We start from the raw sequence: 20,952 nt of genomic DNA, 5'->3' as shown, positions 1-20,952 counted from the left end.
ATGATTCAATGTAAGGCCACAAAGAGGGAAAGGTTAATTCCCTTTACTGAAAACCTTAGAAATGATATTTATAGTTGAATTCATTTTTTGTTTTTTTTTCAAGGGGTCAGGAGATATGTTTCACATTTTAGAACAAGCCCAACTCACTTTCTCCAGACTCCAGAATATTGCTTTTGTTTACAAATTACACATTTTAGCCACCAATGCTGTGTAGCTCGTGTGTAAAAACTGATTATTGTTTGGAAAGTCAGCATATGGTTGCACTCAAACTTTTAAAGAACATTCTGTTTTTAGCTCACTATAGGCTCTAAATCACAGGTATCGAGATCCAAAATCATTCCCCAAATAAATATCTTTAATTTAATTACTTTTTTATCTTTGATAAAAATTTTTTAACCCGAATAGTCATTAAACACAAGAAAATTCAAATGTTATACTTTGTTTTAGTAACTTGGAGAATTTTAATTTTGAAAAAATATACTCATGTTAAGGAAGGGCATTATATGGACATGAGTTTTTTAATACAGCATTTTGAAAATTGTCTTTTTATGTTTTTAGAATACTGGAACATAAAACTAGTCCCTAAAATATTTTTACATGTAGACCTGAAAAATGCAGATAGGAAACCATATATTGACTATTTTTGATGACCTACCTCCGGCTTTGGAGAAGAGATGAGGAAGCATGTCTTCTCAGAACAGAGATCTGTATTGTGGAACCACATTTACTGTCAGATACAGTCACTATTGCTTTGTTTGATTTAGTTGTTTTTCTTTGTTGCAAGGGAAGTTTTATTAAGGATGGGGATATTTGAAAATGACTTATGACATAACAAGAAAAAAAAACAAAGCAGTAAAACTTATTTCCCTTTAAAATAAATGAATGTGGAAAGGAGAGTAGAGGAAAGAAGTAAATTGTAAAGCATTTTGTTGGAGTCACAGAAATAGAGTGAGATCTTCATAGACAGTTTAATTTTAAAATTTTCAGAAAAAAGTTCATTTTTGACTCTTCATTTACTAACATCAATGTTCAGAGACATTCTTTTCTAACCTATCATCCATCATTGACAACAATACTAGATGGTTCCTGTGCAGTTATTTTGAGAATAATAATTAACAAACAGACTCATTTTCAAGTGTATTTCTTCAACACATTATCCCTATAAAGTGGGTATTGGACAAAAACTCAGAACTCCAGTATTATCAATGAATAAATTGAGTCACAAAATGGTTTAGGGATTGATCAAAAATGCCTACATGATATTCATGACTGATTTGATTGTTTAATTTCTTGAATATTCCCCAGAGCTCCTGCTGAATGCAAATATTATAATCAAATCACTACACACTGCTGAAACTAGATGTTATGATAGAATTGCCTATCAATGTACAGCTAGAAACCTATCAGTCTACAGACAGAAACTTATCAATGTACAAATAGAAAAAACCAATTCAATTTAATAGACATTTAAGGATCAGCTGCTGTGTGTTAAGTATTGTGAAAGGTGAAGTTACTTGCCTAGAGTCATATAGCTAATTTAAAGCCATGACTCACCAAAGGCAGAACCATTAATGAAATCTAGATATGTCTACTCTCAATTCTCTACTCTCTCAGGTTCCTTCCATCACTTCATGTGGCTACTGGATGAAAAGCATCTGTTATATTAACATAATTTTGATAAGATGACCTGCTCATCACTGTAACACTGCTTCCTGATTATAAGTAGGATTTAAGAGTTTTCAATAAGAGTCAATGACTTTGGGTATTTCTCCAGGTGATATTCTCTTGCAAACTATTCAACCACACAGATGAAGAGGAAGCCGATTTCAAGCATAGTCCCATAACAGAGGGTCAAGGAAGATAAAAGTTTTGTTTTTTTTTTTTAAATAATAGTTGCCTCTCAGAATTACATACTTTGCTATGTTTGGTCTGTCATGGTTTGTCAATAACTATTAGATTAAGATAGTATTCTCTTGAGAAAAATTTTCTTGGGTGCAAGGGATATCCTGAATTTAAGTAAAAATGAGAATTCTTGTTCATAATCACTTCTGTTGTCCTGCTAGTATATAGTACTGCTAAGATTATTTTGTCCTTCTAGACCTATTTTTGGCTAGAAGACTCACTCTTAGTAACATTAAATGTATCCATTTTGTCTGATTGACAACTGTGGCACAGAACAAGTAGTTAATAGTCCTCTGAGGGTCTGGAAAAGAAGATCTCTTTGACCAAAGAAAGGGCTATTATAAATAAAGCTGGGTCAAAGTTACAAAAACCAAACACTTCCTCTCAAAACGTTGCTCCTCCTTTCATGAGTGAAAAGGGAGACTGTAGCTATTTTTGTTGTTATTGTTTGAGAAGTTGGTCCTCTCCATTTTATGTCTTTAAACCCCATTCAGTTATTTTAGAGACATAGACCTTACAACCATCCTGATGTCCTCTGACTACACATTCTTACTAGGGTACTAATAACTTCTTGGACTATTGAAAAAATAGTCAGGATTGTCTAGGTGGAGCAGTAGATAGAGCATGGACCCTTGGAGTCAAGAGTACCTGAGTTCAAATCTGACCTCAGAAAGAATTACCTAGCTGTGTGGCCTTGGGCAAGCCACTTAACCCCATTGCCTTGCAAAAACCTAAAAAAAAGAAAAAAGAAAAAGAAAAGGTAGTCTCCATCTTTCCTCTTAATGACCAAACTAGGGGAAATTCTTAAATCAAGAAAATCCTTAAAGTACATGACCAAAGAAGTGATATGCTTTGAAATTGGCATGAGGAGTCTAACTGAAGTTAAGAAAGCACTGTATGATTCCTGGGGTACTAAAGAATCTAGCTCCTGTCTAGCAAGTGGTCTTTAATCAATAGAGTCAGGTCAGGGAAACAAAAAATCCAAGTCATCTAAGTACCTCTTTAAGTCCAGAAATGATCATATATTTTAATTTACATATAGGGACGATTTCTACTTATAAATGTATACGTACAGATATTTTGTTGTGTTTGTGTGTATGTGTGCTTTAAATGACATCCTCAAGTCACAGGACTGAATGAGAACTGAAAACCATTATTATCTAATTATTTGCTTCCAGAAAGAACAGCATTTAACCCATCTCAGAAAGTCTAATCCTTAACATCTTTAAGTGATTTTTGCATATATACAGTATACATATGTAAAGAGCTGTGTGTTCAAATGGAAGCAGAACAGAACAGCCCAGGCCAAGGAGAGTACTGGAATATAGAGCCACAGACTCCCTGGGATTGCTCAATCCCACGCAAAGTAGAAAGCTCCAGAGGAGATCAGGGTGGGGATGCAGGGTAGAGAACCTCTTCTCTTAAAAGGAGCAATGGCCTCAAGTCCAGAAGACCAACAATGTCTCCTATGAGCAGCATGCATAGAATCCCACATTCAGGGAACTGGGACCATTATCAGACTGGTCCACTCCAGAAGCTTTCCCAATCTTTTCTCAAAGTTGAGAATTCAGGAGCAATTTCTGGAGTGCCGGGGGGCGGGGGGAGACTGAGAGGGATGACTATGATGGCAGCCAATGAAAGTTGAAGACTCATTTCCTTTAACAAGGGACCCTAAACTCTCTCAATCCAGGGGCCCTAAAAATCCCATAGCAGTGACCCAAAGAGCAACACCTGTGCAGGTCTCAGACAGAGTAATTTATTCTTCCCAGAGTAAACCCCCTTCAGAAAACAGCTTTAAGGAAAAGATAAAACACTTTCTTCACTGGCTCAGCCTCCAGAAAAAAACCTTAATAGGCAGAACTCATATCACACTTTCCCTTGGGCTGGAGTGACACCAACCAAGCCGATCCTGCCCTTCAGCTAAAGGCTCCACAAACAAGAAACACAGAAATCCAAGAAAACATGGAATTCAAGGAGCAGTACCAACCTTTCACAAGAAAGAATTTTCTGGCCAGTACTGACAGCCTTCCAACGTGTCAGGTTCACCATCCTGATTGCCACAAGAACCATCAACATCTGGAAATTGGAATTGTACCAGTGTTCCAGTTGCTATTCAGATATGTCCATTCTGCAGGAAAATGACCCTGGTTCCCTCTTGCCTTCTGAGGAAAACTTTTGGTTTCTCAAAAAACAAAAATTTCAGTTCCAAAAGAGAAAGTAAGTTCATTCTCATAAATGTATAGCCTCTGATAAAGGAAATATTCATTTCTATTAAAGAGATGCCACCTTCCTTCCCAAATACATTCTATTCCTCTAAAAAAGAATAAATAAAATGATATTAGAAGACTGATGATGATGATGATGATGAAGCCTGATCACCAATTAACAGAGAAGTGATCAATTAATATGCAAATTGAGAGACATTTTTGGATATAGTCAAAGTTGGAACTTGTTTTGCTTGACTACAATTATTTACTACATTGGTTGTATATTTTATTTTTATTTTCTGTAAGGAAAGAGAAAAATAAATATTTGACAATTTAAAAAAGAATAAATGAAGAATAAAAAGGGCAAAGATATTGGATCTTATTTTTATTATAGCAAAGATTCTCTAGGAAGAGAATATATATATAGATCATAGGTCCAACTTTAGCATGATTTTAAGAAAATTTATTTGGTCTTTTGTGGCCTCTATGTCATTTGATGATATTTTTTGTCATGCAGCCAAAACTTGAGATAATGCTATCTTCTACAATCTATGTAGCTCTTTTAGTCATATGTAATTTCAGTTGAAATGACTATTAGATGACAGACACATAATGTTGGCATTCTATGTTTTTATATGTTATTGTATGTATGTCATCCTGAAGCTAAAAGAATAAAATGATACAATTTCATTTTCAATCTTTACATTAAAAAATAGTCCCAAATTTTCTGACTACAAGCAAAAAGCCTTATTGTACTTTCCTGAAATACAAAAAGGATTTTGTGATAGTTTTTTGAGTGCCATATTAAAAAGGACCATTGATTGTTCTTTTCATATTTCCTACTAACTGCTGAAGTTTTAGCAAAGCCATTTGAGATGCTGTTTTATTTTACATTACAGAGGAATATGGACAACTAGGAGGCACAGCAGATAGAGCACTGACCCAGAATCAGGAGGATACAAGTTCAATTCCAGACTCAGACACTTGCTACTTACTAGCTTTTTGACCTTGGGCAGGTCACTTAACCCTGATTGCCTCACATCCAGGGCCTTTTCCAATCATTCTCAATCATCTCTGGCCACTGGACTCAGATGGTTCTGGAGGAGAAAGTGAGGATGGTGACTTAACATAGCATCCTGTCACTTAAAACCAATTTACATACATGTCCTGGCATCACCTCCCTTCATGGTCTTCAAGCACAAAGGACTAGCAATGAAATTATTGAAGAAAAAATCAGGAAGATACAATAATATGCTTAGAATATAAATATATGAAGAATATGGGCTAATTAATAAAGAACCTTTCTTGTAAATTCCTTAAAATGGTGGAACTGGGGATCAGAAGCTAGGTAATGTTTCATTGAAGAATTTGATATTTTCTAATTATCCAGTAAATAAAATGGAAAATTCTGTAATTCATACCATACTTCTATTGTTGAGAATATATTTAAAACATTGAATTCTTATAGGTATAAAAGTTCTCCAATGAGGGTATATTGGTATATAAAGTGTATATATATAGGTGTATATGTATATATATATATATACACATATATAATATATATATAATATATGTATATATATATATATATGTATGCATATAAAGTTCTCCAAAATTTTAGGAAGGGGTCCACTCATATTGGAAATATGAACCATGGAGAAATAAGCCCTTCCAGTCTGGGATGCAACAATGTAGAAAAACAATTGAAGTTAGGGATAGCTTTGTTTAGATCTTCAACTCTGGAAGCTAATCCTAGAAATTCATAAATCCTGTGGAACTTTGGTTACGTGACATTCATTACCAAAGAACACCTAAGGAAAAAAACTTGAAAATTGAGTCACAGAGAGAAAGATCAGATTACCTGAGCTACACACATCTCTGCTTAAGTGAGGGAAAGGATAGTTGGAAGATTATTTTTCCTTGCAGTTATTTTATAGAATCATCTTATGGTAAGTTTGGGTCTAAATAACATTATATTGAGTTTATGTTACCTACATCCTTTTCCCAACCTTGAAAGAGAATATGTCTGATCTTTTGATAACATTTACAATGTATAAAGAATGTGTATCTTTCATATATACTGTCCTAACAAAAGACATTATTTATTATTTTTTATAGGAAGAGGTTCAAAAATTAAAATATTTAATATAAAGGTAACTGAATAAAAAATGTTCCCTTAGTCTTTCTTTCTGCTCCCTTTAGTGATAAATCATATCACAGTTTATGTAAACAGTATGACATCATTTGAACATCCTAAGAATCTCAGGCAAGGTCTTAAAAGAACAAAAAGATAAAAATTAAAGGATTTCTACTCACTCGGAAAAGATGGGTAATAGTTGTGAAATAATTATCCTTATTTCTTCCAGTGTAGACTATTTAACAGGAAATCCTGTTAGCAACAGCTTGCCTAAAATGCTGGAGGTGGGGTATTCATTCAGCCAAATTGGGTGCCTCTGGAGCATCCAAAATCAGTTTTGGACTTGGGTCAAAATGGGCCAGGTCCAGAAAGCCTGCAACCTCCCAGGAGTGAGAGTTCTCCAAAAGAATAAAACTAGGCAATCTGCTCTTTACATGTGCTTTTTATGTTTTCTAAACATATTGGGATTTTTGGAAGGATTTTCTTTGGCCTAAATGGATGTTCTGGTGTTGCTAGACAGTGGCAGGAGGTAACTATAGTTCTGAGATAAAAACTGAGTCCAGATTAGTATAAGTATTTTGTATGGGTCAGGTTCCAGTACAAATGAAGTAGTGTCCAAGAATAAGGGGACCAAGAATAAGGGACACTGTCAGAATATTTAGGAGTTTCAAGGAACTAGTATGAAGTCTCTGATTCTATCTTTTCGTATATTAAGGATTTTCAGAAAGGCTAGGCAAGTCTAAAAACTAGTAGACTTTGCTCAGTACCTCTAACATTGTCCCTTTATGGCAATAAAAATAATAGTTTACATTTATAGTATATTGCATAATTTTACAAAATGTATTTCTAAAAAAACTACAATGAAGTAGATAATATAAGTATTATCAAAGTTTGTATTGTAATTCCAAGGCCATGCAGCTGATGGTGTGTATTCTGTTCCCCGAAAGACTGCTTACAGTATAGGTAAAGAATCCTAGGATTGAGAGACATAGAGAAAGACATAGAGAGAGACATAGAAAGAGAGAGAGAGAGAGAGAGAGAGAGAGAGAGAGAGAGAGAGAGAGAGAGAGAGAGAAAGACAGAGACAAAGACAGAGACAGACAGAGATAGAGAGAGACATTCATTTCAAGTAAGGAAACTTTTTTTTTTATCAATATAGATTTACAACTAGCCTACAAAGACTCCTCTTGGAGAACTCTCTGGGGGTGGTGTACTGTGAGATTAAAACACTTTCATAGAGTCAGAAAGACACTATGTGTAAAAAGTAGAACCTAAAGTTATCAGAACATAAAGTCTATTTTCACAACCCAACTTTACCTCTCATATATAGGTATATTTGCCACCTGATATATTTTTTAACCAACTAAAAGATTAATTTGAATTTGCAAACAATTTTTCAAAAAGTTAAATAAACTTTACAAATCTTTTTCGCAAGGAATTTCTTTAGTCTCAGAATCATATCAGTAAGCCTCACCATTGATATTTGATTAAGGAATAGAAGCAAGACAATAATTCCAAGATATTAGTTGTTTGGGGGCCTTGAATTAGAAGGTGGAGAGCTATGTTTATTTTCCTCTCTTATACTATTTTTTTTTTATCTTGCAATGCATTTGAAGATTTCTTTGTTTGGGGGAAATATAAGAAAATACTCTATTGCCAATTCCTGATGATTCAGAGGCTGATTATATACCATAGATGATTTTTCAAACTTTATATTTTTTTTATTTTGCATGTTCTTTATCCATTTCAACATTTATTAACATTTCCAGCAGAGATATGAGAAATCAAGTGATTGAAAAAATATCTTGCAGGTTGCCAGTAGAATTTTTTTAAGAGTTATCATTTTTATCAAGATAAAACTAGTCCAATTTATTCTAAAAACAGATGTCCTTCAATGGAATTATGAGCTCATCAGTGTGGGCATTTTCTCTAATAGTATATAACATAATGCATTCTATAGCTTATTCTGTGCACACTTCTTTGTGTCCCCACATAAATACTATCCAGTGGGCAAACATAATGTGCTATGTGATTTTCCCGTCTCACTTCAACATTGTATTCATATGTGTAGCATGTAAATTATCTATTTGCTATATCCCTCTCCTATTATATACCAACCCACCTCATTTTGCATTCATTCAGTCAAAAAGCATTTAACCGGTACTTACCAAGCATTTGAAACTGAGATAAATGTAGGGGATATGAAGAAAGTCAGAACAGTCTAAACTGCTTTCTTTTTTTAAAACAAGTCAATGGAGTTAAGTGACACAGCTATTTAATTTTTAAGTCTTTGAGGTCGGATTTGAACTCAAGCCCTCCTGACTCCAGGGCTGATGCTCCACTGTGCCACCTAGTTGCCCTAAACTGTTTTTTTTCATGAATTTCATCACAAACAAATTTCAGTAAATTAAGCATGCTCAACACATGTATACCTATTGCACTTTGGACACCTATAAATCTGATTTTTCAGAATGTGTGTTAATCTATTGTTCAAAGACATAGAACATGACTGGAAGAATACCATGTATACATATATGTATGTGTATATATATGTATATAATGCACATGCACAAAGATATATACCACACACATTTTATATATTTTATAAATAGGCTATCCATAAACACACACATTTAGAGATTTGTTGCTCAAGTCTGGTTCTGCCTGACTCCTTTTGGGATGTTCTCAGATATACACACTCATGTGTCTATGTATGGGCACAAAAATAGGTGTTTATGCCAATGCAGAACTGCATATAAATATATACATATATGCACATGTGTGTTTATGTATATGAACATATACCTATGTGCATGCATGTATATGTGGATGTGGACATGTAGCCATACATATACAATTTGTTACAGGAAGAAACTTGGAGGTCATTGAAAGTTGCTGTATAATTTCTCAAATATAATCCAGCTCATCATCTTGCTCCTACTTAATTTTGGGTCTAGTTTATACTGATTATTTATGATATTTCAGGACATAAGAATTGATGGATCAAATCAATGAGCTACTAACCAATTGAATAACAGAATCTGTCCAATAGGTATGATTTGTTCACTTATTTTACTTTTTTGTAAATTTCAAATTGGTTAATTTTTTCTGAACAGTTGTGGATCTTGTTTAGGAATTTTGTAGTATTTCAGTGCTTAATATAATGCAATTCATAAACAAAAGTACATAAGGAGTACCTATTTCATTTAAAGTCTCTGCTTAAAACCTTCTATGACAAGGCAGATACATTTGGTGGGCATCTTATCTCTCTACATTATGACTCACTTGATAGTCATTTCTGTTATTCCATCTGTTTAGGAGAATTGGATGATCGTGGTTTATAGTTGGAGATGCCCTTTAAGGGTAAATTTTGTTCTCTTGAATAATACATATGTTTAACCATCAATCAATTATAAACAGTGGAATCATGTACTTCTGGCACACCCAGTAAATTGTGCAACTAAAGATGTGGTCTGCTGTGAAAGGCTGTCTTCTCACATTTTTAACAAAGCTGAAACCCTTTTATGAATGAATTATTCGCATTAAGATTGTGTAGACAAGAGAAAGACATTTGGATCAGTAGTTATGTCATTTCTATTACTTTCATCTTAATCTCATCTATTTTCCCCTCAATTATTTGGTATCTTCTTTTCTTGCAGGCATCTTAAAAACTGATCTTCAGTGATTTCAAAACAGTGTCATCACCAGCATAATTTCCCTCTGCATAAATTTATTCTTCTTCAATTGCTCTTCCTGACTTTAATTTCCTTAGTGATATATCTACTTTCTCATGTAGACTATCATGGACTTTGGTGTAGCATACATATGTGGTGGCTCTATCATCAATGGAAAAAGGTATTTGTTAAAGGAATCTTAGCATATATTTTTGAGTTTTCATCTGTTTATTGTTCTTCCAGTTTATTTATTTATTGTTTGAGGGATAATTTAAGTGCATCTCATACCAAAAATTCTGAAAAATCTCTTTTTCCTGATATAGTTTTTTACTGTTTGGAAGTTAATAATATCATAATTTACTATACTTGATCATTTGAAAATAAATGAAGAGTAATACAATTGCATTGAATTGTATTATTTAAAAAACACTGAGGTTGAGTCTAATTAAAAATGTATGGGGTAGGGATGGCTAGGTGGTACAATGGATAGAGCAACGGCCCTGGAGTCAGGAGTACCTAGGTTCAAATCCAATCTCAGACACTTAATAATTACCTAGCTGTGTGGCCTTGGGCAAACCACTTAACCCCATTTGCCTTGCAAAAACCGAAAAAAAAATTATGGGGTAATGAAAAGGGCAATAGACTTGGAATGAAATGATCTGGGTTTAAGTCTCTCCTTTCCTCTTTGCTAATTTTTTGCTCAGTGGCCAACTCACCTTTTCTGAGCATTAGATTCTCACCATTAAAATATAGCTAATAATCAATGCACATTTATGAAGTGTATACCATATTTCAGTTAACATGTTAAATAACAATAATATAAATACAAAGACGAAAGCAAATTCCAGATTTATAGAAGAAAGGACAATTACAATTGTTGGCAAGGAGGAAGGATCAAGAAGGGCTTCTAGTACTGACTAGTACAGAGGCATAGAGAGGGGAGATGTTTAAGTTTAAGTGAAGTCAAAAGAGAAAGCCAATTTCATTTGATCATAGGTTTGGAAGGGAGTGTGCTATATGGAAAGTTATTTGAGGGAAGGTTTGAAAAATTTTAAAAATAATTATTGTGAGGAAATTTGTATTGTAGACATTATTAATTTTCTGCCATTTGTCAGGATCAACAATGAAAAAAGTAAATCTTAGTTACCTATCACAGAAAATAAGCAAATAAGCTTGTATAAAACTAATTTATTGTTATGAACAAATAAAAGTGATTGAGGTATAATTGTCATTTAAAAACTGCTTTTAAATAAAATAAAAGCAGTTTTAAAGCAAAATAAGTAGAAATCATAGTGAAACTGACTGAGAAACATCAGAGCAGAACATCCTGAAAAACTCTACAAGGTACACAAAACTCAACAATTTAACTCCATGATATTACATATTAGCATTATTTTAGCCAGTTAAAGCAATTCATTTAATATGAAGTTTTTACTGATCACTTTTAGCAACATGAGTAAAGCAATACCTTAGGTATATGGTATTAAGTCTCATGACAACAAAATTCAACAAACATTTAATGAACACTTAGTAGAATTAAAAAAGAAAAATATTTTCTGTCCTCCTGGAGTTTATTTTCTATTTCATATCAAATTTATGTATAGAAATAATCATTATAAAACACTATTATTTTCATATCCCAATGTTGTTTTTATCAAATAGATAGGTTTGTAATTTGTTTTATTAAATAGAATAATCAGAATTTCTCCTAATTAACATGACGGATTGTCTTATTTCAATGATTAATATTCAGTGGATGAGTTCACTTCAATTGACAAATGGGGAAGGTAAAAATCAAACTTGCTTCAAGAGAAATTACTAATGCTACCTATTTTGCTATTTTATTATTCCATCATAAAGGCATTCTGGGACCCCAACATGTTATTTTGGGATTGGTTTTCTATAATTCCATGAGCTAACAATGGTTTTTTGCATTTTAAAATATAATTTATTATAACAAAATTATTTAAATACAATTTATCTAAAAGTATAAAAATTTTTCTTAGCTCACTGGCCATACAAGTAAAAGGGCAGCTGAACATGGAACTGTTTGACATACTGGCCATAGTTTGATGACCCCTTTATAGAAACCAAGACTCCATAGAAGCTGCTAGAGAGATAATATTTCATTTAATACTGAAAAAGGGATGAATAATACATGTTGTAAGTAGTTCAATAATATAGCTTATTGAACTTAATGCAAAAGCTAAAGTCATCAATGGGTTACCTGCTGCTAACTTGTCATGAGGTATTGCTGGAGCAAGTTAAAATCTACATGATGAAATAGAATCTACATTCTATATTGACATAAAGGGTCAAAGCTTTTTTAAAAGAAGTATAGCCATTGAAATTTGAGGGAGAAAATTCTGTTTTAGCAGAATGATATTGTGCTTTTGTGTAAAGAGATTCAGATTGTAATTTATAAGACAGGAATTCTTGTCCTAATTATTACACAATCTAGTAGTCTTTTCATCTCTGGGAGAATGTTACTTTACCTTTAAAATGGAGATTCAGGTCAATTTAACAAAAAATTATTAAAGGTAAGGAGTGGGATATAAAACAATAATAGTTTTTCCACTCTTAGGGATCTTACTAGCTAATTCATCCAGAAGACTGCAAAAATTGTTGTGAGGAACAAATGGGATGATATGGACAAAAGGATTTTGATATTTAAACAGAATATAAGCACCTTGAAGACAGGTACTGAAACCTCTTTGCTTTTGCAGCTTCAAAATTTATTGCAATGGTTTCTGTGCACAATAAACACTTTAATACAAGTTTTCTGAATTGAATTATAAAACTATAAATCTATTGTTAAGCTTCATAAAACTATCAATTTTACAAGAAAAATTTTTCAGAAAAACTCTCCTTTCCCCCCCCCTTTTCTATGCTTTTCTGTTTATTGTTTGTCCCCTTTCATCATTACTTCCTACTAATCATTTCTTATGCCTCACCTCAAATTACTTTTTCCCTGGGCTTCAATTCCTCTGGGAATCTAGCTATTAATATATTGCTATTTATAGCACAGATCTCAGAGGTCAAATTGAAATGGGTCCCACCCATTTCAGCCTTACCTATAGGCCTAAAGTGACCTTATTTTTAAATCCCTTGGGTAAGAAAATAGTTCACAAAATAATAGTCAAGGTCAATATTTTTTGAGCAGCACCAGGGGAATTCAGAAGTAGGGCCACTTCAATTGTAGAGCAGGAATGAAGAACAAATCATTTACATCCAAGAATCTTTCTTTGGGCTTCACTTGGGCCCATACTAAAATGAAAACTTTGAATTATAGACAGAGGATCTGAAAGAGTTTTGTTTCATAAAGGATATTTGTGAAGCATATTCAATATAATAAAATCCCTAAATCTTACCTATGATCCATAATATAAAGAGCAGGGGTTGACTATAAAATGGCTATAATATGAATAATCTGAACATACATGTTAAAAAGTGTAATTAGATAGAATATTTCTATTCTGTGATTTATTTATTTTGAAGTCTAAATATTATTATTATGTAAATAATGTTTATTGTATGTTCTCTACTAGATTTAACATCCAGGAATATGGAGAGCATTTTATAAAAAAAAAGTATTTAAAAAACATTTTATAAAACAAATTTTATAAGTTACCTTTTATAAAATAACTTTTATAAATTATCATGGCATATTTTTATAAGATTATGAAAATATATACAAATACATACATAAATTATAAAATTATGAAATTTATTATAATATATAATTGTTGCAAATATACATGTATTTAAATTTAGGGTGTTCCAAATGTCTTAGTGTGAATTTAACATTTGATAAGTTACTATTAAACCATTCAGAGTTTGATATTAAATATTAATAACAATTATATAAATAAAATATTAATAAAAACTTCACTAGAGCTTCTGGGGCAAGCTATATTTCATGATTTTACATATAGATATGTGTGTGTGTATTTATATGTGTGCTTGCATTCATCCTCTATTACTATGGGTATTTATTCTATCAGTTCAGAAAACAGCTTCTTATTTGGTTAATGACCACGTATTTTTTCAAAGAGGAGATTGAGATAGAATGAGAAGAAAATCTTAGGCAGAATTAGGATTCCAAATTCAAATTACTTTTTTCAACCAAAAGACAATACTCTTACCTGCCAATGTTTTAAGACTGTCCAAATTTTGAAAATAAAGGAATATTTGTCACCTTTAAAATATAACTACCAACTATGTAGGCTTTAAGTTTCTTCAAGATGGAAGCCATATCTCGTACCTTTGTGAATTCCACCATCCTATGCGGCCAAGTTTACCTACTTGTACCAGTAGGGGTTAGTCAATATCTGTTAGTTTATTTTGATCTCTATTCAGAAAAAAACCCAAATGATATTTTAAACTAAATCCTCATAGCCTAGGTCATTGCCATTGGTATTTAGCTAGCACATCAAATAATAGATTTGGTACTTTGAAACAAAAAAACAGTGAACTGAGATAACTTTACTTATTTTCAATCAAATGAAATAATAGCACAATTCCTACCATACAGCTGATGCTTAATGAATATTTGTTCTCCTTTCTCTTTCCTCTCGTACTGTCAAAATTTGCGAATCTCATAAAAAAGTCATCTTTAAGAATCAACCATCTCTTCTAAGTTCACTAGTTCAAGGGCTACAATAGGAAAGAACTTTTTCAGTCCAAGACCTTTAACGTCTTCAAAGTTTGACTCTAGCTTAGCGAAGAGAAAATCAAATTCATCTAGTTCCAACTTGTTGCAAGTTCCCCTTTACATTCTCATTGAAAGAACTATATTCCTAACTTTTAAAAATAATCTCTTTACTAAAGCCTGATTTCCAAGTGGCATTGGCTGTTGTTTTTCTTTTTTTTAAGAGAAAATTATTTTGAGCATGCAAGGATTTGCTATTGGTTATAAATTTTAAGTGCATTCAAATGTGTATATCTGAATATATCTGAAAGAGTTCAGCTCTTTTTTTATTACTTTTCATATTAGCAATTATTTAATAGACATTTCCTCCTATTTCCAAATTCCATAGCTGAGTGGGAAAAATATATGTACACTGAAATTCTAAGAGGCCTCAGTTGTAATTTGCTTCATTGAACTCTATGGCATGTAGAAATTCAAATTTACTTTACATATAGTTTTATTATTTCACAAAATTTGTATCAGTAAGTACCAAATTTGGAGGTTCCTACTAATATAAAAAAATGATCACCAAAAACAATTCATTCTAATTGGATTATTATCACTATAACCACCAACATTAGCATCATAATCTCCACTAGGCAGTCTGTAATAGAACTATTTTCTTTTCTCCAAATGGCATAGAATTGGGGATTTTTTCCTACTGACCACACAGAATTATGCTATTAATATATAAATCCACTCTGATTTCCAGCATAATTATAATTTTATGTCAAAAGATTTACAGCTTCATCACCCCTAGCAATATTTCACAGCTGTCAAGAATGATTTATGCAATAATGATTTAAACTGTGAAATGAAATCCTCAAAGGAAGGGCTGTCATATATTCCTGATGAAAATAACTTGCTTTATTTGTTTTTTTTGTTTTTTGTTGTTTTACAAATTGATACTCTGATAAGTAGCAATTCTAATTGAAGATAGTAAATTCACACAAAGAGAGATTTGGTTAGAATTTGTTTTTTCTTGATTAATTTTAATGGAGAAACTTATAGATTTTGGAGTAAATAGGAAGTTCATGCAATACATATTTGAGTTTGCGTATCTTTTAACGACTATGGACAACTTTGTAAAAAAGCTCTTAGAAATAATGGTTCACATGCACAACCTTTACCATCATTTTGTTCCCCTGTTCTGACTGAACATGACAATAACACTTTTTTCCTTCTTTACGTGATTTGTTCACTTGGTTTCTTAACCTCACTAATGCTTTTCTTAAGATGTTAGCTTTTAGCTGAAAATGACTGGAAACTAACAAATGGAGAATAAATCAAGAAAACATAGATTGAATACACTAAAGGAAATAAGCCTCAGTAATAAAGAATTAAGGAATCATTAGGGAAGCAAAACTATGTGTTTTCTACCCTACTGTCAAATGACAGAATGTCAAGAATTAACCATGGTGTGCTAGCAGAGCTACAAGAGGAAAGAATTTCAAAGTATTTTCAAAACCATTGAGCTTCTGAGTACTCATTGATTTTTGTGGGAATCTTGGGGATAAAACTTATATACTTTGTAGAACACACCCAAAGCTTCTTAACTAGCAGCCAAAATGTGAGCTTATAGCATTCAAGGCATAGATATCAAGTCAAATGAGCATATTTCACTCTACTGGTATCTTCACCACCATAGTTCAGTATGGAGTAAAGTGGTTATCCTGATACATTCAAGCTATGTAATTGAAAAGACTTATTCTTCAGGGAAAAATTTACAAGATTTACTTTTCTTTCCACTTAACCTGTCAATATGGGCAAAATAGCAAGTCTCTCCTTAAAACAGAAAGTTCTTTAAGTACTGACAATTGAGTTAAAACGGAAAAGGAAAATAGCAGAAGTAGAATTGTCATTCTATACAATTATATGTGTGCACATATTCTGAAATAAGGACTCTAAGGACTCACATTCTTTAAAAACACAGCACATAAACACACAGAGAGGCATGCATGCACTAGGCTAAATCCACATAGTTAAACAAAGCACCCACATGGATGCATCCACATTAGCCACATTCCCATTGTAGGCATTTTAATAACCACCTTTGTGGCTACATTTAAAATATCTTATTTGGGTGCTTTTTTACTGAAGGAAAAATTCTACATTACAGAAGGCAGCTACACCCCCTTCCCCTACCCATAATATGTGCATTCCTGTCTGAAATTTAGTTACAAGTAAATTGAGGAAATGCAGGCTATTAAGATAGACACTATTCAGGGGGGATATGAAATTCCTGACTAGTTTCCTTCTTGATTCAATAGATGAAAGGAAAATAAAAACAATTAAAGAGAATAACTAGTATGAATAAACTTTTACAGCAGCAATTGAAATAGCACCTACATCTATATGACACCAAACATTCAGGAAGAAAGCAGTGGGAAAGGACAGGGTAGAAAATACCCTCAGAGGGGAAAAAAAAAGAAAAGAAAATACCCACAGTTAAGAATCCAGATGCTTTCAGATATTCAAATACCATGTCGACAGATCATTTGGGTAATTTGCTGAATTTACCATTTTTTTTTAATCCAGGTGTTTTGGTCCTGTATGGTTGGAACAATAGTCTACCAATTAATATATGCAAGAAAGCTCATGTTTCTTAATGCCAGCAGCAACTTATTAAAAACATAAACATATTCATTTTTAAAACAATGACTCTTAGACTTCATGACCCAAAAATAACCATCAGAATGAAACTATCATACAACAGAAGGACTGACTGTTGGCCAAAAATCATCTAGCTTCACTAGATATTTTTCAAGAATACCATGCGAATGTGGATATGGATTGACAAGTTGTCAAAGCATAAATCAGTGAAAATCTAATGACAGTTTTACATCATTCAATTTTCACATTACAAGAAGTTAGAGGGAAGAGTGAAAACTTTCTAATCTGATTTTTTTCCTCCACTGTATACCAAACAATGAGTCACATAGCATGATAGAAGACATTAGCACATCAAACAGCTCTAAAACTTTTCATTTAGCAATTTGGTAATAATCTTAATAGACAGCACTCTCCCAAAGACTTCCAGTGGAATCATCATAAAGTCATGTGAATATGCATTAACTTATATTAGCTTTACATATAGCATAGTGTCAATTTTATTAAATGTATGTGGTTTGAAAAAATATAATTTGACTTGACTATATCAATACCTACATGAACATGTGTAACTATTCTATTAAATATCTATTAATCAAGGAACATATATGTATGCATATCTATTTCATATCAATTGACTTTCACTAGCAAGGATTGAAAACTGTATGCCCTTGAATTTAACCTATGACCTTACAGTTTGAAAGCCACTCAAATTTTCATTAGTTGTAAGATATAAAAAGTAGTTTCCATGGTGCCATGTTTCTAATTCCAATTTAAAAACAAAACTTCAATAAATGAATAGCCTGTGTTCTTTGAATGCACATTGACTGGAAAGGTTTCAGTATATCCTATTTATATACTACTCAACTTTGGATATGAAGAAACAAAGATAAAATGAAGTACTTATTAATAAATACAGCTGAGTAATCTAAGAAATTTAAATAGCTAGCTATAAATAGTTTATAGTTCAGAAACATAGTTTCCAGGGAAGATTTTAATTTTGAAATATTTTCTTCTAGTGTAGAGACTATGGTACTTATAAAATATTAGATAAGCTTTGATTACTAAAAAAAAAAAGCAAACAGAAAAACAATTTCCCACCAGATCATTAGGTTACTCTATTAACTAAAAGATTTAGATGCAGTAAATTGCCACATGAGATGAAATAACTTATATGATTTTAATTCAGTCAGCTTGGATTGAAAAGTCTAAATACCATACACAAGATGGAGCAATCTTGCTGCAGTCAAAGTGTCTGCCTATACTTATCCAGTTGGAATTTGAATACTGGATGTGTTTTTTTTTTTTCACATATGCACATAAGAAACCATTTCAATGGACACAAATAATGAAATTTAAGGGATATTCAATAAAGAGACTTTACCATTTTTATGATAGTAGGTGACCTCCACTTTCCTTTCCTCTGAACCAAGTAACGCCTGGGCAATTTGGGCAATATCATGCCTCTTGGTCTCTGGCCCATGAAGGAAATCACAGGTGCATGGTTTCTGCATGACATCTGGCCTGGAGAACCCAGTCATTTCACAGAACCCATCATTGCAGTAAATGATAGCACAGTTCTGCACTCTGGCATTTGCAATGATGAATTTTTTATCTGTTATAGAAAGACAGTGATGCATATTTTTAATAGCTTCCATAGAACTCCCATAAACAACAGGAACAATTTGTTGCATAATAGATCTTCAGAAATGCAAAAAATACTCCATAGTGAAACTAATCTACACTTTACAAAAGCTTTAAACTTGAAAGCAACATTTTTGGGTCATTTAATGAAGATAATGAAAAATCATTCCATCAAATTATATGAGAATAATTTAATCTGATAGCTAATTCTCACCTCCTGTAACTCTTAGAAACCAAAATCTCACATGCGAGGAGCAGCTGATTCTATGATATTTTGGGGATACTACTTCATTTCAAGGTAAATACTTTTGAAACCCAAATAGTGCAATATCCTTTAACTGGAAGATCACTTTCTCTCTTTTAAACCTTGATGCTTAGATAACCTGCTAAACTTTTACATAATATCTATTTTTTCTTTAGTTTTCTGCCTGAACTTATCACATATCACATTAAATTTTTTAAAAATACTTTAAATATTTTAAAAGTGCACCAATTATCACATTTCTGGTATTTAATAATAAAAATTAATACCTTTTAAAACATAGACTAGAAACAACACAACTAATATTTTTCTTTTCTTTTGCTTGATGTATTTTTATGAAAAGTTAAGGATGATAATGTACACATTTCAGTTTAAAAAAAAAACCCACAGAATCAGATTCCTTATCCCTGGGCAAAATGCACAGCAGCAATCTCATACAGAGTGCAAGTTTCTTCCTTACATAACTTTATACAATATCAAGTTAAATGCATTTATTAAATGGGTACTTAAGATGGTGGTTTTTTAAAAGTGTCAAGTATAAGTTAGCAAGTGTAGGTTTTAAAATTAGTGCAACTGTGTAACCATGAGACTATCGCCCACTCTATAATCCCATATGAGACCATTATATTTCCTGTGGTTGTGGGTTTTACCTAATATAATTTATTTTCTAGTTAAAAAAAACAAATGCAAGGATAAATTCAGAGCTTAAAGCTGAAATCTTTCAGGTAAGTCAATAATTTGCATTAGAATGCATCTAGATCAGAAACCTGATCATGCAGAATGTCCTGCTAGGACTATATTTGCATTGATTTAATGCAAAGTTTAGCCATATGAAAACTAAGAAGCAAAAATCACTGTCATATTCCAGTTTTGAAACATATTTAAGTTTAAATACTTAAATACTTCAGATTATTTCACTTAATCACAGCATATTGTTCCATCCCTGATTTTTGTAAATCTTTAAAATAAAACAATATCAAAAAATAAAAAAGCCATATTATACAGACACGTTCCCTTTAAGATAGTGAAATAGTAGGACATGAAGTAGCAGGCAGAGAATGGGGCAGGGGGAGAGGAGGGATCAAATTGCCTCTTATAATGGAGACAATCATCTAACATGTAAATCAAAATTAATTCCAGAAAGGGTATCCTCTCTTGTCACCCAAAGCTTTCGGTTTGATTTCACAAGTCTAACTTGAAACAACCAGGAGTTGTTCTTTACAGATCTTACGAGGCAGCTAAAACAAAGTACTTCTATGAAAACAGAAAGAGAGGGAGAGAGAAGAGAGAACAAATGAACTTACTTTGCCCTTCAAATTTCCGTATGATGGTCCCCAAAAATGTATTTTGTGGTGCCACATGACCTCTGCGAACAGGCATGTTTACACCGATCTTCGGATCACTTCTCTCCCTGAACACAAGAGTTCTCCAGTGATCTACACCGCTACAGCCCAGACCACTGAGCGAGCTTCTCTTTGTGACAAATCATCCTCTTTTGAAACACAGAAATCTCTTCCCATTAGCACCGCTTCTAGACTCACGCTTTTCCCACTGGAGCAAAATCCATTCCCCACACCTTCCTGAGGGGGACCTCGCACCGGACTGTCGTTTGGTGAGATGGTTGTGGGGAGGGGGGTGGGGGAGAAGGAAGGAGGGCAGGAGGCGGGGGAGGGGGAAAGCGGCGGGGTGGCTGAGGGGGAGGGAGGGAGGGAGGGAGGGAGTCACAAGTGCAATCGATCTGTTTCTTTACTACCAAACACTGCCAATTTCCCAGAGCAAATGGACTTAACCTGGCGGTTTCCCCGAGCCCTGGTGATGTTTAAGTA

At 32.9% G+C, this 20,952-nt stretch overlaps 1 protein-coding gene across 1 annotated transcript in view; it reads right to left on the bottom strand.

Moving 5' to 3' along the window:
- The window catches only part of KCNH7 (potassium voltage-gated channel subfamily H member 7), a 625,928-nt gene extending 605,203 nt beyond the window's left edge, over window positions 1–20,725 (bottom strand). Inside the window, exons 1-2 of the mRNA XM_074215839.1 lie at window positions 20,431–20,725; window positions 18,605–18,835 (exon numbers count right to left, since the gene is read on the bottom strand). Coding sequence (XP_074071940.1) covers window positions 18,605–18,835; window positions 20,431–20,506 — 307 coding nt within the window. The 5' untranslated portion in view covers window positions 20,507–20,725. The remainder of the gene's footprint in view (window positions 1–18,604; window positions 18,836–20,430) is intronic.
- Window positions 20,726–20,952: the final 227 nt, after the last annotated feature.

Source organism: Macrotis lagotis, chromosome 1 (genome assembly GCF_037893015.1).
Source record: "Macrotis lagotis isolate mMagLag1 chromosome 1, bilby.v1.9.chrom.fasta, whole genome shotgun sequence".
Classification (NCBI taxonomy): domain Eukaryota; kingdom Metazoa; phylum Chordata; class Mammalia; order Peramelemorphia; family Peramelidae; genus Macrotis; species Macrotis lagotis.
Note: the sequence above shows the minus strand (reverse complement) of the source record. Positions and strands in the feature narration are given on the sequence as shown.